Source organism: Halichoerus grypus, chromosome 12 (genome assembly GCF_964656455.1).
Source record: "Halichoerus grypus chromosome 12, mHalGry1.hap1.1, whole genome shotgun sequence".
Taxonomy (NCBI): domain Eukaryota; kingdom Metazoa; phylum Chordata; class Mammalia; order Carnivora; family Phocidae; genus Halichoerus; species Halichoerus grypus.
This window is the reverse complement of record NC_135723.1, coordinates 16,626,508-16,650,730: the sequence shown is the minus strand read 5'-3', so window position 1 is coordinate 16,650,730 and position 24,223 is coordinate 16,626,508. Positions and strand designations below refer to the sequence as shown.

General features: G+C 39.8%; 1 pseudogene and 1 gene segment (V, D, J or C); both read right to left on the bottom strand.

Moving 5' to 3' along the window:
- The window catches only part of LOC118551592 (T-cell receptor gamma chain C region C10.5-like), a 48,240-nt gene extending 24,347 nt beyond the window's left edge, over positions 1–23,893 (bottom strand). Inside the window, 2 exon segments of the C gene segment in view lie at positions 23,414–23,718; positions 23,803–23,893. Coding sequence covers positions 23,414–23,718; positions 23,803–23,845 — 348 coding nt within the window.
- On the bottom strand, positions 20,157–20,529 carry LOC144379692 (large ribosomal subunit protein uL29 pseudogene; annotated as a pseudogene).
- Positions 23,894–24,223: the final 330 nt, after the last annotated feature.

The following is a 24,223-nucleotide window of genomic DNA, read 5'->3' as shown; positions in this document are numbered from 1 at the left end:
TGTATTCCTGGGACCAGATGAAATCCAAGCTTCCTACCCCTCCGCCATCTTGCTCCTCCCCCCTAGCTGTACTTTGTCTTTGTCTCTTGTCTTTGAGTCTTTTTTCTGCTCCCCAAAGAAAGGTCTCTTGAAGCTCTCTCAGTTGTATTGCACTGTGACTTTTACTCAAGGTTTGCTAGCATGTGGGTCAACATTCAGGAAGGAGGACATTTTCTGATATTTTTATTTAGTCTCAATTTTAACCAGATACAGTGAAACTGGGTCTTAAGCATGTGGCCTTCACAAGTATTCCTGCTTCTTTTCCAGAGGTAGAACATTTTATTTCACTTTTTTAAAATTTTGTTTATTTATTTAGAAAGAGAAAGAGCATGAGCAGGGGGAGGGGCAGAGGGAGAAAGAGAAAGAATCTGAAGCAGCCTACCTGCTGAGCATGGAGCCAGACACAGGGCTGGATCCCGAGATCACGACCTGGGCAAAGTCAAGAATCCAATGCTCAACCAACCCTGAGCCACCCAGGTGCCCCCAGAGATAGAACATTTTCAATCCTTGTCCCCTCCCCCAGCTGCAGGAGGTACCCACCTACTTCAGGCCATGGTTTTGATGCCCATCCTTCTGCAGATGAAAACGTGTTACTTTTGGACATAAGGGAGATGTTTTGGGCAAAGTCGTGGTGATTGCCTCCTTTCTATTCCTTCATCTGCAGTGGGATTCCACCAGCACCTTCCCCTGCAGGTGAAGTCACTTTTTTCTACAGTGGTGATGGGGTAGATTAGATCTGGGGGGATTTATCAGTAGCTGTTTTTCCCATCCTGCAGCACCAACGGAAGCTCTCTCTGGATTGGCCCTGATCTTCCCTGCAAGAATTTTATGGAGTTCCTGGAGAAGCTTAAAAAGTGATGGGAAGTACCTAATATATTGGTCCTCCAGGGTTCACACTCTTCCACTTGTCTGTATTCGGCTCTTATTGTTTCATTAGAAATCTCCTCTTTATTTTTTATTTATTTATTTTTTTAAAGATTTTATTTATTTGAGAGAGAGAGTGAGAGAGAGAAAGAGCACAAGAGGGGGGAGCGGGAGAGGGAGAAGCAGACTCCCTGCTGAGCAGGTAGCCTGATGCGGGACTCGATCCCAGGACTCCAGGATCATGACCTGAGCCGAAGGCAGTCGCTTAACCAACTGAGCCACCCAGGCGCCCCAGAAATCTCCTCTTTAATCTTGTGACCAGCTGAATGTGTTTGACAACATCTGTCTGAGGTGAGCATCCTGTTTCTCCCTGCAAATGCCTGTCTGTCTCCAGTTTTTGTGTAAGTCATTAACCCTGCAACCCTAGTTCTCTGATGGCTTCAAGCAAAGTATCAAATTTCAGTATGTCCTGCTTTTTTGGATGTTATTGTAAGATGGGAGCCCTGCTATTTCCAGCTCTCTACATCTCTGAGCACATGCAGGTCCCTTTTCCCATTTTGTTTTTGTTTGTGTTTATTTGTTTTTCTTTAATGTAAATTATTATTTACATTAAAGAGAAGAGAAGTAAATTTCAGTTGACTTCTGCCCAAAGTCCCATTATATCCCTTTCCATTTTTTAGCTGGATTTCTTTTCTCATTACTGAGTCTTGGGACTTCTCTCTGTATTCTGGACATCAGCCTTTTCTCTGATATGTTTTTGGAGAATATTTTCTTTGAATCTGTGTCTTCTCTATCCATTTTCTTGAAATTTTCTATTTTCCTTCCATTTTCAGTCTTGAGAAGAACAAAACTGTTAATTTTGAGGAAGTGCAATTTATCAAAGATTTCTTTTATGATTCTTGCTTTCTGTGTCCTATATGAGAAATGTTTAGCTAACCCAAGGTCACAAAGATTTTCTCCTGTATTTTCATCTAGAAGTGTTATTGTTTAGTTTTTACATTTAGACCTAGAATCCATTTTTAGTTAATCTGTGCATGTGATGTTTGGTATGGATTGTGGTTTATTATTTTTTTACATACATAAACAATTGTTTCATAGCCAGTTGTAGAAAAGTCTATTCTTTGTCTTTGGATTTCGTGGCATTTTTGTTAAGAATTAGTTAACCACTTATGTGTTGCCCTATTTCTGCATTTTGTTCTTATCTATGTATCTATGTTTTCACTGATACCATACTGTCCTGACCATTGTAGCTTAATAGTAAGTGTTTAAACTCTTCAAAATTATTTTGGCAATGCTATGTTCTTTGTCTTCCCATATAAATTTTGTAACCAGCTTACTGATTTCTATGAAGAGTTTTCCTGGGATTTTGATTGGGATTACATTGAATGTATTTATCAGTTTGGAGAATGTTTGACATCTTAAATATTGAGTCTTCCAATCTATGAACATGGCATATCTCTAGATTTATTTAGTTCTTCTTTGCCTTCTGTCAATAAAGTTTTATTGTTTTCAGCATACAAATCCTTCCCATTTTGGTTAAATTTCACCTATAAGTATTATAGAATTTTTTTTATATTGTTGCTGTTCCTATTGTAAATGATACTATTTTTTAAATTTCACTTTCCAGTTGTGAACTGCCAATATAATTACAATTGATTTTACATCTCACATTCTATTTTATTGTATATAGTCCTCCATTACATGCATGTGCCATCATTTATTCAACCAGTCTCGCTATGTTTGGATATTTATGTCACTTCCAAAATTTTGCAGTTACACAATGAAGGTCCATGTCCATATATATTTTCACATTTTTGAAAGCTGTGCCTTTAGATTAAATTTTTAAAAGTGCTTTTATGAGGTTGAAAGGTAAATGCATATGAACTTTTGTTAGATATTTTCAAATTCCCCCACAAAATGATTGTATTTTACATCCTTACCATCAATATATGAATGCCTATTTCCCCCCACAGCTTCACCAATGGAATGTGTTGTCAAACTTTTAAATTCTTGCCAATCTCATGGGTGAGAAATGATACCCCAATGTAGTTTTAATTGATCTTTATCTTATAAGTGAAGCTGAGCATTTTCTTATATGTTTAAGAGCTATTTTCATATTTCTCTTCATAAGTTGGCTTTTCATGTCTTTTGCCACTTTCCTACAGGATATTTTAAATGTTTTATCTCTATTTTTAGAAATGTATTTTTTATATTGGGGATAGTTGGCCTTTATGCGCTCTACAGATTGCACCTATTTCCTAGTGATTTGTCATTTGTCCTTTGGTTTAACTTCTGCTGCTTTTTGTCATGCGAGCTTTTTTTAAATTTCCATGTAGTACAATTTATCAATATTTTTTCCTATTGCATCTTGAGATTTAGTTATACTTACAAACTCATTCCCTAATTTTATGTTGTATAGCAGAGGCTGGTAAATATATATATATAGTAGAGGGTCAGATAACAAATATTTTATTTAGACTTTTTTGCTTGAAGGTCTTTGTTGTGATTTGTCACCTCTGCCATGTAGCTCAAAAGCAGTCATAGACAGTTACGAAATGAATAGGCATAGTTGTGTTCCAAGAGTGTCAGGAGCAGGCGTCCTATTATAAATGTCCAAAAGCCTGGTGATGGGTATTAAAGAGGGCATGTTCTGCATGGAGCACTGGGTGTTATACGCAAACAATGAATCATGGAACACTACATCAAAAACTAATGATGTAATGTATGGTGATTAACATAACATAATAAAAAAAATAAATGTCCAAAAGAAAAAGTTTTATTTTTTTATTTATTTCTATTATTTTTTTTAAAAAAGGAAAGAAAATACTATGTTATGGGTTTTGTTTTATATTTTATTTCTTATACTGTTTTATTTTTTGATATTATATTTTGTTGTTGTTTTATAATCTGAAAGTCCAATCAGCCAACATGTTTATACTTATTCTAGGAAGACAACACTTAAATTCAGACTCAACAGAGAATAGACGTCTATTTGTGTCAGTACTTATTTTGTGACTAACAGTTTGTTTTCTCTTTGGCTGTAGGAACCACAGAGTAAATGCCATTTCTACTGCTTGTGTTTCAGAGGCAGGACAGTACCTGGTACAAGGACAGACACTGAAGCCAGAAACCAGCCCTCTATCCCATTTGGTGACTCTGTGACCACAAAGTAAATAATGTCCTTATGCCATTGTTTCCTCATCTGTAAAATGTGAATCATGATAGTGCCAGTGTCACAGTATTGCCACAGGATGAGAGAGATTGTATCTAAGGGATTTAGCACAGTGCCTAAGAAAGAGCAGCAGCTCTGATTAAATGGCCCCTGCAATCTTTCCTAGGCTCACAGGAGAACCCCGGGGAAAAGGGTCCTGATAGGATTTTCCACCTTACTGTGTGATCACTAATGCTCCCCTCCCTGCCTGGGAGGATCTGAGGCTTGTGCAGAAGGAAGTGTGCTGCTTGGTCTTACAGTGTGGAATGATCTATAATTCTCACTGTAGGAGAGGGTGTGAGCTCCTGTCCACATTCTCCCCCAGTGTGTACAGAGTAAATAAATACTGAGCTTCCTCAGATGGCCTGATGAAGATGAAGAAGGATGGGATGAAGGATTTGAAAGTTATTTCATCTAATCTCATGTTATTCATATTACATTGGAAAAAAGGAATATTACATTGCAAAAATGTTGTGATGATTATATACATATGTAATATCAGCTATGTGTTTCCCGGCACTCAGTGATTTCCTCTTTGGATCTGAGCAATTAATCTCTAGACAGTTAAGAAAAAAAGAGTACATGACTAAGCGTGGTTTCCTCTCAAGGCGGGACTCCTTGTCCCTGCCTGCCTTTCTTTGACTATCCCTCATTATGGGCACTTCTCATCCCATGTTTCTAGCAGGCACTGTAGTAAATACCCACATTTCCTTTTCCTGAGAATTTATTTTAAGGTCAAAATGAGACTGGGAGCATTGTTTTTTGTTACAGAACCTAATTGAACTTGAGCACATGACATTGTTGCTAAAAATATGTCAGGGTATGTTTCAACCAGTACAAGTGGCTAGATATCTTACACAGTATTTGGACTTTTTATATATTTCTCTGAAAAATTAACATTTCAGGTTGTTCCAATTTAAACTGTCAAAAAAACTGTTATCAAAAACAGAAAATCTGGACACTTGATCTATAAAGATGCACCATTAAATAATTTCTTTGTTCTCATCAAAGGTTGAAAGGATTGAGGAGCAGCTATGAGCTCAGAGGGAGGAGAAGATGAATGCTTCCAGCAATGACATCTTGCTGAGAAGGCAGGAAAATAAGAACTTGATGATCAGCTGGTTTGGGTCAGGGGGAGGAGGGTGTGGCCTGACTTGGGTGGGTCACATGGTTCCCTAAGGCCCTTCTTTGCTGGCTGCAGACCAGGTAGGACACCCATGGGTGCCCAGAAGATCAAGAGAGACAGCCTTGATTGTGTATGGGTTTGGGGATGATGCAGAGAGTGCCTTAATTTTCCTTTACACACCCCATGTCCCTCCCAGTTGTTCATACAGTACCTATGAAAAGAGGCCTTTTTGTTCAGTTAAAACCTTTCACTTTGTGGATTCAGGACAGAGGGACTTGAAACATTACAGTATTTTTCAATGCTTATATCCATTACTGAGATTTCTACTGATATTGTTTGGATACCAAATTAAAGCCCAAATTTATAAACAGTAGAATACATTTAAAAACTTAATTTGGACCTCACAATACAGATGCAATTTCACAAAATCCAAATTTCAATTTCATCTCTTTCACTTGTTTCAGACAATACCAGATAGACTAGGGTGTAGGATGGGTAGTGGCTTGAAACCTGCCTAAACCTCGTTGCCTGTCTCATGTATATCTCAACACTTAGAAGATCTTCTAAAAGTAATTTTGGTATGGAATAGCAACCATTAATGTTACTATTTTTTGAGCATTTGCTATCTTTTAGGCACTATATTATTTCATTTTCTCCTCTTAACAGTCTTAAGATGTAGATACTATTATAGTCACTGTTGTACAGATGAGAAAAGTGCAACAAACAGATGTTAATTCACTTATCCAGAGTCACACAGCTGGTACATGTGGGAGCCTGGATAAGTAGTGGGAGCTCAGTGAAAAAATTCTGTGGAAAAGGGGAATATATAAAGATAACAATAAAAGTCTCTCATTATTATAGCACTGTAGGGCAAACACCATTTTCACTGTGGTAAATTTATTTATAGTTTTTCCTCTACAGAGTATACATGTACAGATATACATAAAATTATGTGACTAAATGCAAAAACTAAATTATATACATACATAATTTTAAATTATATATATAACAAGTGGTCATTTACATATAGACTTGTTTATACTTTTAGTTTTATTATAAACTTATGAATAAATACTTTTATAACTGAAATTTATAAATAAGTATAAATTTAACATCTTATAGTGTGTATTTTTCATAATAAATTTATACGAAATCATTTTAAAGATTTTAAAAATCAGAAAAAGTGCAAGGAAATAAAAACTGCCCATCACAGGCTTTACCACTCTTAAAACTTTTAAACTTACCTTGATTTTATAAATATATAGATTCACATATCTGAGAGCTGACCACATATGCAATATTCTGTTCTTTTATTTTTTTCAATATTTTGAAGTTAGTATTTTCAAGCTTATTCCTTGAAGTCACTATTTTCAGTAGACATCTAGTGTTCCCAACTTTGAATGCAACATTAATTAGCTTCACCATTTTCCTACCGGTAGCTGATGTGGCTTCCACCGCATGGCGTTTTGCGTTACTCACAGGTGATTCTCTACCTTTAGATCCAGACTTCTCAGACTGTAAAGTGCACAAGAATCCTGTGGGAATCTTGTAAAATGAGATTGTCATTCAGTAGGACTAGTTGAGGTTTGATTTTCTGCATTTGTAACAAGCTCCTAGGTGAAGTGGATGCTGCTGATCCATGAATCAAACTTTGAGTACCAAGGACTTGGAGTACTTATCTAAATAATTCCATTTTCAAATATGCAGTAATAACCCATATAAGCAGTGATGCCTCAATATATCGAGCATTAGCCTTGCTCCAAGCACTTGTAAGAGCTTTATATGTATTATTGACATTACTCTTCTCAACACCTCCTTCGGGTTAATATGTTTTCTATTTTAAAATAAAGAAAATGAATCAGAGATATGTTATGCAATTTATCCAGAGTAAGACAGCAAATATGGGGAGGTTGGATATATAATAAAGGGTCATTGAAGAAACACTGAGAAATAGGGAAACCTAAAACAACAATAAATGTCACTCTCAGTGTATCATTCTAGAGTGGTGATTGAGAAATGTTTTCTGTAGAGGGCCAAATGGTGACATTTTAGGCTTTGTGGGTCTCTGCCACAACTACTCAACTCTGCCATTGTAGTGCAAAAGTAGCTACAGACAATTTGTAAACATATGGACAAGGTTGTCTTTCAGTAAAACTTTATTTACAAAACTGGGGGTTGCTAGGTATGGACATAGTTTCCTGACTTCCTGTTCCATGGTAACCATTATGATAAATTGTAGTGTTTAAGTTTTTATTTTTCCTGGGAGATACAGTGTGGTAATATTATTCCACAGAAAATTATAAATATATAACAATATTAAGTATCTCTTATATGTATAGATATAGTTTATATTGTTATATGAACAATCTCATTATTAAATGTATAAATCAATAAAATATTGACTGTTATGTATACGTAGTAGAAGCTTTTTGATAAAATGTACAATATCTGTACATGTACCAAGAAGAATTAAAAACACCTATCCTTCCAGGAACGTCCACTCTTTAAACTTTAAAGAATTCCTTTGCATTTGTTCTTTTTATGTATTTGAGAGCTTACTATATATAAACCGGTTCTGTATTTGACATTTTCCATGCTAATATGTGGTGAATATGTTCAAGTTTACTCATAATTGATCAAAAAACATGTTTTTAATGGCTCCATAATATTTTGTCACTTCAAAGCCTCATAGTTAAGGTGCCCTCTTCCCTCCTGTTCATCACTGGAGTGTTTCCCTGTTGTTGAGTGTTGAAAAGTCAGGGTGGCTCCATCTCTTGAGATCCATCTCCAGGTAGCCACGTTAATCGAATTCTGCACTGTTCTTTTGAGTATCAAATGAAGTAATCTGTATTTAGCACAGACAGTGTGAGAAGCCTAATCCTTCTTTTCATTCACTTCTTTCTGGAAAGGGTTCATGTTCTCTGACTCTATATTCCATTCAGGGGTCTTCTTACTTTGTTTCTGTAGACACCTTAGGGGATAGGTGAGGCCCTGTTGAGATTCAGGCCCTCAGGTTCCTCCTTTTGGGGACCCATCCCAGTCAGGAATCATGATGGACAGGGCGTGGGACGCAAGATCCTGAGTTTGCCCCTGGGAAGGTTCTGACACTGCTGTCACAGGAATTCATTCTGCTTCCATAGCATCTCTGCACTTGATAGCACCACCTGATTGCTAGAAGGAGAAACAATGAATGTCATGATCTCAGGAACTAGAGGTAAATTGTAGGCATGACAATTATGTGATCAGATATCTGTGTTACCAGAGGCAACAAATTTTTGTGAAGTAAAGGTTTTTCCTCATCCTTTGAAAGTAGACTCCTAAGTGATGGGAGGGGATTTTTATATTTTCACACATTACACTGTGTGTTTCCTTATTTCTTGAAAACTCACAACCATCCAGTTACTAATCACAAAACTCAATTCTCAAGAATTATCTTTCATTTTATTAATTTGTGAGGGACATTGCCTTTCTTTTCTTTAGAGATGTAGGAAGAGTGTATTATCTTTCTTTTTAACCATCTGATCCTTATTCAGGATCTTTGGTTTCTTTGTAGAACCCTGGAGAACAAAGTCAGAGGCATATCCACCATGTTGGAGGCACCTGATGTGCTCAGGGGTCTCTTCCAATGGAACAGTGCTGGTCTTCTCCCAGCATTGATCCCTGAATGTGGAGTGAGGTGCCGCTTCTACCTCTAGGATACAGGATTTATACCTTGGTTTCTCCTATACCCCAAATATTAATAATTAAGACACTAATAAAAGACATACAATTTTTACATCTGACAGATCATTGCACCTCTGAAGAACTGTAATGGCAGTGAATAAAATCAGTAAGTAATAACAACCAGAAATATTTATGTAAAATATATACCCCTTCCTGTCTTCATTCTGAACCATTCAAATACTAGCCTTCCTTGCCTCTGCAGTGAAATAACAGAAAAATGGATTTTTCTCTGAACCATCTGCCCTGTATCTTCATAGTTTCCGGGCAGGTGAATTTGGTGGGAAATGGTGTCAAATTGCTATAATTTGGACCACAAGTGCTGATATTACATGGGGCTCACTGTGTGAGCTGAAGCTACAATGTCTTCCTGCAAACTTCAGGAAATACTGCAGAGCGAGCAGGTCAGACTGGGCGCCCAGCTGTGCAGCCTCTGTGGTTGCCCATATTGAGAAGGATGGGGTGGGTCAGACCTGAAGATGGTTCTTGTGCAGCTTCTCTTGGCAACGCTGATGCTGTGGATCCTATTCCAGCTGCTACAGTAGTACATGGCCTCGTCTTCTTTCTCTAGAAAATGTATTTTCAACGTTGCAGTGGAAGTGCCAGCATTTTTACTTGCCTCAAGTTTGTTGTTCTTCCCACCTAAAGAAACTTGAACATGGTTTGTTATGACATTTGTTAGATGTTCTATCTCCTGATCTGGTTTCTGCCGGTAGAAGTATATGGTTTCATGTTAAAGTCCTTAGCAGACACCTTGCATAATATGTGGGCACTCTTATCTTTTTCTCTGGAAATTGATATTTCAGGTTGCTCCAACGTTGCCTGCCCAAGGCCAACTGCAAGCAAAGAAGAGAAATTCCCATGAACAAATGATATGGAAAAAATTTCTTGAATCTCTCCTGCAGACTGAAGTGACTGGGGGACAGCTCACAAGCCCAGAGGCAGGAGAAGATGACTGCTTCTAGCAGTAGCATCCCGTTGGCCTGGCTGGGTCCCCAATGACAAGGTAAGAAGTGAGGTCCCTATTAGCAGGACTTGTCATGTCAGTCGCTGGAGGGCGGGGCTGGTTCAGGTTTCTCAGTAGTTCCCTGTGGTTCTTCATGATCAGCCACAGATATGAGCAGATCTGGGGCTTTCTGTGCCCCATAAGTGCTGGGCAGATGGGGTAAGAGGGCTCCCAATCCAGAAAGAAATTCCCGGTTTGAATGTTTCCATCTGAGTTTGGCAGGATGGTTCTCACACCCACTCAGCCATTTCCCCCTGGAATCCATACTGCAGAAACATTTCTCAGAAACATAAGGACAGACCTCCTGTGTTCAGCCCCTATGTCTGTCTGTCTCTGATTTGCTGTTGATCTGAGACTCAGATAGGATACCTGACCTTTACTCTTTGTAATACAGCACAACAAAACAATAACCAGACACTGAAATATCTCACTGACGTTACTGAATATGCCATGTGCACAAGCACCGGAGTATTTTGTGTTTTCTGAAGTTAATTGAGTGGTGACCAGTCATATTAGGACTCAGAGAAATCAAATTTCATTTATAACTGGGGTGCTTCCAAGAAGGGACTAGGATGCAATTGTTGGGGATACAGGGGTCAGAGCAGTCTCTGGAAATCAGCTTCTATTCGCCCTGGGCCTTGCAACTGTCTCATGAGCATGATGTCACAAACATGATCATTTTCAAAGAAATGTTGTGTTTAATATCTAATGATAAGCTTTATAATTAATATACATCTAATATCCATTGTGGACTTGCAGTTTGTCAGGCATTGTTTTAAAACATTTTCTTGTACTATTTTATTTAATCCTCTCCACAGCCACATGTGATAGCTGTTATGATTAATCTCCACTTCACAAAAGAGGACAGTGGAAAAGAAAAGTGACTCATGCAAAGATACAGAACCAGTAAATATGAGAACACATATAAGAGTTGTTCCTTGAAGAAAATATGAGAAAAAATGAGATATAAAAATAACAATACCAGGCACCCATCATTTACCATTACTTTGAATTTTTTTTACATATTTACAAATAGAAGCAAGCTTGCTTGGAATTTTATATATACATGTACGTTTTAAAGTGAGATTTGCATATTTGGCTTTGTATTTTCTTTATTTGGTTAACTTATTATTGTGAGCAATATTACAATTCTTTTAAATTATGTATGAGAATATTATTTTTAAGTGCCAGAGTTAATTAAACACCCTCCTCTACCACTTAACCCATTTAGTTAACTTTGTGTTTTGAAAATTTATCAGGTCCTTAAAATGTTATTGTGTATGTTTTTAATGACCTATGAAAATAGGTATCCTCCTATACTACTTATTCCTTTGGATGGTGGCTGAGTTATTTAATTATTTCATATCTGAGCGTCTATATCTGTAATTGTCACAATAAATATCTTTCAGAAATTTAATTATGTTATCACTCTAAAAATGATAATGAACATAATGTACATTCTGTGCCTGACAATAATATGTGCTTTTTGTGTTTTCAAGTTATATTTTTATTATTACTGAAAAACAGGAAAAAGACTTTGTTAAATAATATTTTAATTGTGGGGTGCCTGGGTGGCTCAGTAGGTTAAGCGTCCAACTCTTGATTTCGGCTCAGGTCATGATCTCAGGGTTGTGAGATCCATCCCCGTTGGGCTCCACACTGAGCCTGCTTAAGATTCTCTCTCTCCCTCTCTTTCTGCCCCTCCCCCCAACTCACACACTAGCTCTCTCTCTTAAAAAAGAAAAATAATATTTTAATTGTAAAAATTCTTGTAGTCCCTTTCTTGAAAATGTACAAAATCAGTAAAAGAATAAGGGAGGAAGTAACGCAGCCACCTTTAAGGGAAAAAGGCTATCTTAAAACTCAGATATTCCAGGGGTGCCTGGGGGGCTCAGTCGGTTATGTGTCCAATTCTTGATTCAGCTCAGGTCCTGATCTCAGAGTCATGATCTCAAGGTCCTGAGATTGAGCCCTGCATCAGGCTCTGTGCTGAGCATGGAGTCTGCTTTGTTCTAGGCACCACCAACATCTCCTTTCATGGGTGCTATTTGTCATGGTTTAGCATAAGCAGAGGAAGGGCTCCAGGTGACATGACCTCTGTGGGAGAATAAAACTATGCCAGCTACAAATTTCCAAAACATCATCCTTATTGAACATTTTGATTTCTTACTTTGGTCCACGTACAAGGTTTTGACCACTCTCCATGTTGTTGATCCATGATATTTTCTGCTAAAGCAAGTTCACAATACAGAGAAGATACGTGATTTTTCTTAGCCTTTCCCCCTCCACTAGCAGGTAGGGTTCTGGGGAAGACTGTCCACAATGGGAACTCTTCCAGATGTCTGCCCGCTGTGCCCCTTTCACCCTGGCTTCTTGAATGACCGGTCATTCTGTCCTGACCAAGCTCTGCTGGGCTGGGCAGCAGGAGTGGGACCACCTGTGTTTATCCACAAATGCCAGAGTATATTCTTGTAAAGTTACAAACACTAAGGGAATTCGAAGTGACCGAATAGTGCAATCAAAACAGCATGGACTATGTATTTGGAAACATATCTGTTCCTCTCTAAGCATCAATTCTTTCTTCCATGAAATAAGGTTATTTACAGATTTTTATCATGATCACATGATTTCCTGGACAGACACAACATTTAGCTCATTATCTGGCAGACAATGGAGCTAAATGGATATCAATTCCATTTTGTTCATTGCCAGCACCTTCAGGCTGAGCTTTCACACTTACTGAAAATCTCTGGGGAGTGAAATACTGCACCTTGCTTCTCTCTGAGATAATCAGACCATTTCAACATACACAGTCTCTAAATAGGAACCCAAGTCAACACCAGACATTTGGGTGCATGGTTAGTGACATCTGTGGGGGTACAACAGATAGCCATCAGACTCCCTTTCCTCTTTCCTCTGCTACCAAGGCATTGACCAGAGAGGCTCAGGAAGTAGTGCAGGCTGAGGCTGAGGCCCAGTCAGGGCTGAGGTCTGGGCTTGGGACCAGTGTTGCTCAGCGTTGGGAAGGATGTGGTCACAATCATAAGTGGGGGAAGGGTGTGCTTATTAACTTGGCTGTAATGATACTGTATGTCTAGGGGCCTTTATATTAGGTCAAAATCATGTCCTCTTCTTCTGTGCATTTTACATTAAGGATCAAAGAGGAACAGACAGAATTTTATGTGCCTCATGGTTGTAGTTCTTTGTCTGTAACTGATATTGAGCAAGATTTTTTTCCCAAGGAATTATCTGATCCTTTGGTGTTTGTCAGTACCTGTGTGTATGAAGAGTTAAATCCGGATACTCTGCAATGAAAATGTCATTTCTCCTATTGAAATAAATTTTTTCAATTGCTTCAATTATAGCTGTGCATGTGCAACTATAAACAAAAGAATAGCGTTTCCAAAAAAAAAAAAAAAAGCCAAAGTTGTCAAAGAATAAAACATTAATTTTTTAAAAATCCTTCAACCAATCTGAGAAGTAGGGGAACACATTCACATTCCAAGAGGGAAGAGCAAATGAATATTTGTAGCCATAACATCCTGTCTGCTCAGGCTGTTTGCCCAAGAAGAAGATGAGGAAGAGATAGAGAACCTGGAACATGAAAAAGAGGGAGTCTGCCAGAGTGTTAACAGTGGAAATGGGTGTCTCAGGGCCTGGTGCCCAGATCAGTCATTTCTGAGATTGCTCTTATGGTCAGCTTTACCCATATCTATCTGATACCAAATGAGCAACAAGCAGTCCATTTACTAAGGTAAAAGTTACCCCTAGGATAATTCTTAGGTAGATTATTATTTCAAGATTATTTAGTTGATTTCAGTAGGAAAGTTGGCCCACAAGTTACCAAGATGACCTGACATCACCTTTTGACTTCTTAGGTGAGAGTCATCACTGGTCTCTCTGCCCATCTAACCCACAGGACACAGGTCAAACACTTCCAAGACCCTTTATACAGACCTCGGCTCTGAATCTACGGTGGCCCCAGGGCCTGGGAGTCCCCTTGTTTGGTATGGAAGTGGGTGTGCTGTCTCCCCAACTCCTCATTGGAAGAAGAGAGAGGTTGCCATGACACTCCCAATTGTTCTCTTTAGAGAAAGACTCCATGGAATCAATGTCCCCAAGGATTTAGGCTCTCCTTGTATCTGGGCTGGATGTAGCTCAGGAACCCAAGATTGGAGTTATCAATTTTGTCCATCTCCTAAGGTAGCTAGGCCAGGGTTTCTCAACCTCAGCATTATTGATATTTTGGGCTCAATATTTGTTTGACATGGGGGTGGGGCTGTCTTGTGCCCAGTAGGATGTTTAGCAGCATTTCTGGCCTCTACTCACGAGATATCTACAGCACCCCCAACCTTTTGTGATGACCAGAAATGTTTTCAGACACTGCCAATATCCTCTGGAGGGGGGATTGCACCCAGTTAAGAATCACTGGTCTAGGCCCCTTCCTGTAGGATACAGGCATATGTTCTTACTCTTGTCTTGAGCTTGAGGTTGAGCTTCAGCCAGCCAAGAATGGGACAAAATGAAGCTACCATTAAACATCCAGCACACAAAAGTTCTATTCACTCATGAACAACGTCATTAATTCTTTAGTATGTTCTCCGTCTTTGGTGATTTCTCTCCCTTATCTGGGTGAGTGTAACAGCAAATGACCCTGTCACTTTGTTAGCATATAGGTTCTGCCTTGTTTGACCAGTTCTTTCTGTTACTTTCATAAAACCTGTGCTAAATATCACTTTTGCTACATCAGTTATATGTTTTGTCATTGTTAAATTTCCCTACTGCATCAAGCATGGTGCCTTCCCTTTGGTGAGAGCTCCTTAGATATTGGTTATCATTAAATGATAATTCATATTGTAGATCTTATTAGAACAAATGAAAGATGTTAAAATAAAACTATAAATCTTTAATATGGTATTTACAATATCCAAAACATCTATATTCTTTAGTTCATTTTATCTAGATGATGATATTTTGAGGCAAACAGTGATTTCCAGAGGAATGAGGATGTAATGTTAGGCTTCTCAGGTAGTGAATGGTGGAGCTGAAAGTCACTTATTTCTTTAACACCAAGTCCACACATTGTACTATAGAAGAGAGCCCAAAGGCATTCTGCACAGTTTTTATTTTTTTAATTTTATTTTTTTAATTTTATTTTTATTATGTTACGTTAGTCACCATACAGAGCATCATTAGTTTTTTTTAATTTTTTTATTGTTATGTTAATCCCCATACATTACATCATTAGTTTTAGATATAGTGTTCCATGATTCATTGTTTGTGCATAACACCCAGTGCTCCATGCAGAACGTGCCCTCCTCAATACCCATCACCAGGCTAACCCATCCTCCCACCCCCCTCCCCTCTAGAACCCTGAGTTTGTTTTTCAGAGTCCATCGTCTCTCATGGTTCTTCTCCCCCTCCGATTTCCCCCCCCTTCATTCTTCCCCTTCTGCTACATTCTCCTTCTTCTTTTTTTCTTTCTTAACATATATTGCATTATTTGTTTCAGAGGTACAGATCTGAGATTCAACAGTCTTGCACAATTCACAGCACTTACCAGAACACATACCCTCCCCAGTGTCCATCACCCAGTCACCCCATCCTTCCCACCCCACCCCCCACTCCAGCAACCCTCAGTTTGTTTCCTGAGATTAAGAATTCCTCATATCAGTGAGGTCATATGATACATGTCTTTCTCTGTTTGACTTATTTCGCTCAGCATAATACCCTCCAGTTCCATCCACGTCGTTGCAAATGGCAAGATCTCATTCCTTTTGATGGATGCATAATATTCCATTGTGTATATATACCACATCTTCTTTATCCATTCATCTGTTGATGGACATCTTGGCTCTTTCCACAGTTTGGCTATTGTGGACATTGCTGCTATAAACATCGGGGTGCACGTACCCTTTCGGGTCCCTACTTTTGTATCTTTGGGGTAAATACCCAGGAGTGCAACTGCTGGATCATATGGTAGCTCTATTTTCAACTTTTTGAGGAACCTCCATACTGTTTTCCAGAGTGGCTGCACCAGCTTGCATTCCCACCAACAGTGTAGGAGGGTTCCCCTTTCTCCGCATCCCCGCCAACATCTGTCATTTCCTGACTTGTTAATTTTAGCCATTCTGACTGGTGTGAGGTGGTATCTCATTGAGGTTTTGATTTGGATTTCCCTGAGAGCATCATTAGTTTTTGATGTAGTGTTCCATGATTCATTGTTTTTTATAACCCTGAGTGCACTGCTTTAAAATATATATATATACATTTATACATATATATATATATTATACATATATATATATATATCAGTTTAGTTAACATAGAGTGTATTATTAGTTTCAGGGGTAGAATTTAGTGATTCATCAGTTGCATGTAACACCCAGTAGTCATCACAAGTGCCCTCCTTAATGCCCATCACCTAGTTACCCCATCTCCCCACCCAACTCCCCTCCAGCAACCCTCAGTTTGTTTCCTATGGTTAAGAACCCCCACTGCTTTTAAATCTAATTCTGCATGTTATTGGCATGATTTATTGGTTATCTAACACTCAGTGTCCTCAACTATAAATGCAATAAGAGTTCAGGGTCTGACATCTACTTGCACCTCTCCCCATGTCAGGTCCTCCCTGGCAGCCGTAGAGAAAGTGAGCATAACTTGACCATTTTAGCCAGGGTTGCTGTTTTGTCTTTCAAACATCTGAGCTCCAACAAGCTCCTGGGAGGAACCCTCATCAGAGTGGACTCCTGTCTGTGTCTTATCTACATCCTCTTTAAATGGGGCCCAGGTCACAAATAATAATGACATGTGCTATGGTTATTGAACTCTTACTGTTTGACAGGCATGGATCCTAGTGCTTTGCATGTATTAACTCTGTATGTCTTTCAACAACTCTCTGAGGTAGGACTTATTATACCCTTTTAAATGCTGGAGAGACTGGATCTCAGAATGTTGAGCTGGTTAACTGTATGTTCTGTGTGGGCACCTATATACACTAGGGAACAGGGTCATCAAAGTTGGAAAGGGACACACTCCATCACAATGTCTGAACTCAATTAATGCTCTGTATAGAGGTCTCCAAACATTGGTTCACTTTTGAATTTTTACAACAGTGGTTATGTCCTTCATGAACCTCTTCTCTCCAAATTTGGGCACAATGACCTCCGTTCCACCATAAGGCCTAATGCTCATGTTTTCATCACCAGCGTTATTCCATTTCTGAGCAGCAATCAGGCTGTGACCGGTGGGGCTGGGAGTATGTCCAGGGGCATTTCAAATTCAGCAAACAAAGTAGTCAAAACAACTTCTCAATTCAGTCACCATGATTGACCTGGAGGTCCTTTACTCTCTTGTCCATCCAACTCTGGAGAGTATTTCTGTACTCCTCAGCAGGCTGAGAGTGGGAGAGGGCAGCATCAAAGGCGGTAATCAAGGAGCACAACCTTGTGTTCCATCTTGATGTTTTCTTTTGCTCAATAAACAGCTTTTGTTATGCCTATATTTTCTTGGAGAAAAAATCTTGGAATCCAGAAGTCAGAAAAAAATTGATTTCATAATAAAATTCTCTGCTGAAAATTGTCTGCAGATTGTCTCTAAGTTCACATCAGAGGGATCAATTGAAATAACTTTGTGTGGCTCTGGGGAATGGAATATGTTACAGATTAAAAAAAAAACTATTCAAACAATGGATGGTTAAATTCTACATTTCCCCCAAAATGTCTTCTTCATGAAGTTTTGTTTTGCTCATCACCCTGGATCACGAGCTCAGATTTTGTAATCAGATCTGGATTTAGATTCCAATTTACTATCAGGGCACTTAATTTATCGAAGTTTAAATTTCTATCTATAAAATATCTATAAAATTGAGATGATGATAATAATGGCTATCTCAAAGTATTGTTATCAGGATTATGTAACAGAAAGTATATGAAGTACTTAATACAGTGCCTAGTCAACAAGGAATACTCAATTAGTGATAGAGCTAATCTTATCAGAACATTACATTATATTTATTCATTTTCATATGAAACTAAGCCCCTTGAGAGACTGACTGCACATTCACCGCTACACACAGAAACCATTGAATTCTTTGTTTTGATTTGGCTGAACAAAGAAAAGGAGTAAAGTCAAAGAAATTTGTTGACCCATGAACTGCAAATGCTAATTGCAGTTCCAGAATATATGCACTTCCAGAATATAACTGCAGATTTTTGGTAATTATTTTGTAACCTCAATTTAGAAGTTCAAAAATAAAGACAACAGAACTATAGTGGCTAGGAATGATCAGCTTGGGATTGAACCAATTAAAAATTGGCTCATAGATGGCACAAGAGTAGATTGAGGAAGATCAGAAAGGATAAATCAATTACAACAAATGTGAGAGGCTGAATTTTGTTGACATTATGAAAGTGGCAGGTATTTCTCTAGTCTCAATTATTTAATAAGAGTTGGGATTGTTTCACTGCTATACACTCGTTTATTGTATTAAAGAACATCAAGAACACAAAATTGGATTCATCATAATATTGGTTCATAAGGCACTATAGTCATTTATCTACACATGGATCTCTTTTATGTTATTTATTTTATTTGACTTATGTGTTGATGACTTACTTAACAAGTCAACAAATACCAGAGAATCCATTATTTAACCAAAGAACAAAAGCATTGCAAATAATCTACATGCTCTTTTCTTAGTTCATCAAATAGAAAAGCATAGAATTTAATGATAATCTCTCAACACTTGTCCTGTTTCCTGTTTTGTTACTGAAGGAACAGGGCACATCCTGTTCTGTTAGACATGGGATCTTGGTGGCTTTGTGGAAAGTGAAATGAATCAATTTGGATATAATCTTTTCCCTATTCCCCCAAATTGTTTTACTAATCTGGGGACAAACATAATCACTTATCTGACCATCTGCTTGATTTTTTCTTTTTGCTCCTGCAGATGGACTGTCCACCTCTCTTTACCTTGCCCTGGGCATTATGAGCAGACCTTCCTGAGCTGCATCTGTGGTCTTCGTTATCTTCTGGTTGCTGTTGGAAGCAGTCAGTGGGAGCAAAGCAGGAGACTGGGAAGTGGGAACAGAGTGAGCTCAGGGTTCCCTCTATGACAAGTGGCTTTAGGTTGGCTGCATCTTCCCTGGTTGCAACATATGGTGCCATCTACCCCAGAGCCAGAGGTTTATGCTCAGGAACCAAGAGGTGCAGGTGGGAGTGGCCATTTCCTTTCATACCAGTTAACCTACTGGAGGAATTTGTTTCTTTTCTCCTAGGGCCCTGGCTCCACAGGCTTGGAAATCTAATGCCCAAGAAGGAATGCTTATGTCAGGTGACATGGTAATGGTTCTTTGAACTTCAACCTCGATTGGTCAACATTTGATAGAAATCAGAGCAAAGATGCCCATTAGTGGAATCCATAGGGGTTAGCCTCCTGGAGCACAGAGCAGGGTGGAGAAACATGGAATGTCGATCCTGGGTGGGAAACAAGGTTTTGGAGAATCCTCCCTTTATGCCCCTCGGCATCCATGCTTGTCTTTTGACTGGGAGAGAAATCCGTGTCCCCAAAAAAGGGGACACAGAGTCCTAATTGAAATTTTATCTTTTCTCAGTCTCCAGGTGAAGATTACGTAAAAATGATTTTCTAGCAACATTCCCTGAAATTAGGAGATCATGTGTTCAGGCAATAAAAGTGCCAAACAACTTTGCTGAAGGAAACTATGGTTGTGTGCAAACTGCCTGCAATTCTGCTTGAGAGGATCTCATTCCTGCATCTGCATGCGGACAAAAGATATGTAAAGAAAGAATGAAGTTACAGTACAGTGTTAATAAGAAGACTGAGTATTTGTGCCCCTCTCTGTAGTACCTGGTAACTGTCCTACACAGAGGAAAAGACCTTCTGTTCCCAGAAGTTACTCCGAGCTCTCCTAAGTGTGAACTTTGTCTCTAACTTGGCAGACAGTCAATGGGAATCAGGAGAGAAAATAAGATTTTGTTTTATAAAAGAAGCCAAGGTTGTTTGAGAAGAGGGGAGAAAAGTGATCAGGACAGAGCCAGTTACAGGCCTTTCTAACCATCAGATTTCACATGTTGTGTCTAAGTGCTCAATAATATGCAGCGATGTTTAGTATTAAGAACCTGGTGAATTTTTTTTTTCCAGTTTGTTTGTGTTTTACTGATGCTAGTGCTCAGGTCTTGACCACGTACTTCTTCAGCCAGGACAGCTGCTCCTTCCACAGCTGCTTCTTGGTCCTCAGGTTTTCCTCCTGCTTGTTCAGCCAGCGGCCCAGGCACCTGTCTTCTTGGGCTGCAGATCCATATCTTGGGCTTGTACTTCTTACCCTTGTAATTTCCTGATGTTCTCTTTCTGAGTCTGATTGATGATGGTGAGAACACAGGTGATGGATTTGTGAACAACTCTGTTCTTGGAGAGCTTGGCAACAGCGCCTCCTGTCACTTTATTGAGGCATAGCTGGACAGCTCCACCTTCAAGTCTTCCTGCTGTTTAAGCAGCTCCTCCTTCTTTTTGCCAGGAAGGTCTGGAGCCTTAATCTTGACCATGACTATATAATCCACCACCGCCTAGGGACTGAGGCCGGGGGCCATGTGAATTCTTTTTAAAATTAAATTTTAAAGTAAAATTCAAAAACAATACAAGGTTTCTATGTGACAATTCAGGGAATGTGGAAGTGACAGAAAAAACTATCCTGATTCCAAATGTTTAGAAGTGACCTCTCCAAAGTTGTGCCCTTTCCTCTGTCCCAGGCTGCATCCCTGAACCTGAACATAAAGAGCACCCAACACAAAAGAGTCAACGTGAATTTCCAGGTGTGCCAGGCTATTTTTAGAATTGTGATTTTTACAAAGTGACTCTGAGGTAACAGACATCAATTTTTACACAGTACTACTCTGTATGGTCAGTTGGTAAAGGATAATGTAACTATGAAATCATGATATTTAAGATGTTCTTAAACTTAATCAGCTTTAATATGATAACATAATGTTGGTCAAATTATTCAAACTCATTGTGTCTCACCCACCTCAGGAATGAAAGAAAATGAGTTGAACCCAAATTATCAGGAGATTTTGAACATCCATCTATGCAAAACCCCCCACCCATGAGGTAATGTGAGCCCCTCTCTAATAGTCAAAATACCAATCTCACTTCAACAGATATTAATGGAGTCACCACTCTACTCAAATAAGAAGCTTTCAGTGTTTTTATGAATCAGACATTTAAGCGACCATTTAATTAACAAATGTTTACTTAGGACAGGAGGGCTGGTTGGCCTCTGGCTGGTTTGCCTTTGCTGTGTGTGGCCAAAGTGTCCTTGGTAAAGCTCACCTTAGCCACAAGGAGAAGGGCAGGAGCAGTAAATGTCTCTAAAGTTGTACTTCCCCCACCCCACCATAGGGTTGTTTGCTCTGTGCACAAGGTCACTGTCCTTCTAGTTACGTGTAACTCAAAAGCACTATGGAATCATGTTGACAACTTGGATTTTAATTGATTGGGATGACTTCTCATGAAAGTGTCTTCATACATAGCTAATTTCTCTCTAACTAAACTGTAATAGTCACATCTCAGAGTCACTTATCTGTGGAGTCAGGCACTGAGAGGGAGGAACAAGAGGAAAGGGTATGGTTGTAATAGGAAATGGGGAAGACAGATGAAGGAAGATCCCCCAAAACAGGATGAAGATAAATTTCTGCCCCTCCATACCCACCCTTTCCTGCACATGCTGAAGGTGTTAACCTTGACCCAGCCTTCAGTAGAGGGTCAGGGTGTTAGTTGGGCTCTTTCAAAAGAAGGCATGTCTAAATTAAAAATCTCCTACCACAAAAACAGAAGCTCAGGGAGATAGATGAGTCAGTGAACCCTAGGGACCAATTTCCTTGAGATCATCTAAACTTTGAATAATCATGTTTAGCAATGCAACTAAGGTATATTAGACTTTGAAATTTCAGTTGAAAATTTGTTTGATTCAGCTTAGACCTCTTCAGAGAGCTTTTTCTTCTTCCCCTCATATAGCCACAGGAGTTTTCCTGTTTGGGGCTAGAGGATCAGTAATACCAGTTTTCTTTTCTTTCTTTTTTTGGTCTTTTGAATCAGTTGACTACCTTTATGAGAAGGTAGTGAACATAGTGATACTTATGTAATTTTGCTATATACAGAAATCAGTCACGTAATTTTAACCATTAAATGTCCTCATTTTACAGATGAGAGAACAGAAGTCCAGAGAATCTGGTCCCAAAATCCCATATGGAGTAGCATTCAAGGAGAAGTGGAAGGTGGAGGGCCCCTGGTCTCACCCAGGGCTGATCCATCAACCTGCCTGAGGATCATGTCCCCCCACAGGAGTTGAGCACCAAGCATGCCAGTGCATGAGGATGCTGAGAAGTTAGCCCTACTGTTTTCTGTGCTTTTGATCCCTGATGCTCCACTGTAAAGGAACTAGCAGTGGGTGGGGCAGCAACTTAGAAACTGGAATCAGGAGGCGACTTTCAATCTCAGTTTTCAATCATTTTTATGGTAAATCTCCAAAGAGTCCTTCACCCTTGACATTATTTGCACAATATTTTATTTGCACATTCTTCAGGGCATAGTGATTTTTAAATTACCAGTGTATAAGAGTGCTGTTTAATAGAAAAAAATGTGGGTCAGCAACTGGAGCCAAGAATAAAAATTCTATAACTGCTACATTAAAAAAGTAAAAAGAAGTAAAATTCACTTTAGGACCATTTTTATTTAGTAATCCAAGATATCTGAAGTCATTTGAAACATTTAATCAGGGACGCCTGGGTGGCTCAGTTGTTAAGCATCTGCCTTCCTCTCAGGTCATGATCTCAGGGTCATGGGATCGAGTCTCGCATCCGGCTCCCTGCTCAGTGGAGAGCCTGCTTCTCTCTCTGCCTGCAGCTCCCCCTGCTTGTGCTCTTGTCTGTCTGTCTCTCAAATAAATAAATAAAATCTTAAAAAAAAACTAATTAATATAGAGATTAATGAGATTTTTAATCTTCTTTTTGTAGTCTTTGAAATAATGGTTTGTATGTTACACAAGCAGCCCATCTCAGCTTGGACTAGTGGACTAGGTATATTTCACATGCTCAGGAGCCACATGTGGCTAGTGGCTCATGACTACTGCATTGAACAGAACAGATTCTGCTCCAAATGCTTCAGAAACGCTGCGCTGGATGATCTTCAGAAAAGTCTCTCCAGACTGGACAGCTCCCTGGGTCTGCGCCAACCTGCGCGCCAGGGCTCCTTAGCCTGCAGGGTTCTGTGCAGTGGACCCGCGGAGGGGGCGTTAGAGAGAGTCCGGGGTGCTGAGGCTGACCCCAGGGCAACTCCAGGGACCCAGAGCCGGTGGAAGGTGCCAGGCATGGAGCACCCTGGGAGACAGAGACCTTTTTGCTCAGGGACCTGGGGAGCAGGAGTGCTGTGCGCTTCCCAGGCAGCGCAGTAGTACAAGCCCTCGTCACGTTTCTCCAGCTTCAGCAATAACAGGGTACAGCTATAACCATCCTTGGCCTCTATGGCGTTGACTTTATCCGCTTTCTCGACCGAATCCCACTGGACATCCGATTGGTACATGGCCAGGCGGAGGAGCCTCTGTGGGGCCTTTCCCTCCTGGTGGATGTACCAGTGGATGTAGCTGACCTTAGTGTTCGCTGCACAGAGCAGGGTGGCTGAGCTACCCTCACGCGCCACCACTACTGCTGGCTGCTCCAGCCTGGTCTCTGCATGGCCACCTGCAAGGGGGACATCGGTGAGGCGGTGGCAGGAGCCTGAGGGCACCCCACGCACCCTACACCAGGGAGGGAGTCAGGACTTACCGGGAAACAGGATGACACAAAGGACAGCAAGGGGGCCCAGCATGACTCTCCTTCCCACCAGGGGGAGAAAAGCCTAGGGGGACCTCACAGCTGCTCCTGCTGGCAGGAGACCACCTGGGTGGTGGCAGAAGGCGGGTAAGGGTCTGAGCCTCTGCTTCCTGAGGCACCTGCAGGTACTGGTGAGTCAGACCCTGCAGGGAAGGAGGGGCCTGAAATCAGGGACTAGTCTGACCACAAGGGGGCGGGGCGGACTATCAATGGTCAGGGCCACGAGAAACACAGGAATGTTGGTGCTCGAGAGCACCAGCAATAATAGCAATTCTTTTTTCTTTTTGCTTTATTTTTTTTTAATTTTATTATGTTATGTTAATCACCATACATTACATCGTTAGTTTTTGATGTAGTGTTCCCTGATTCATTG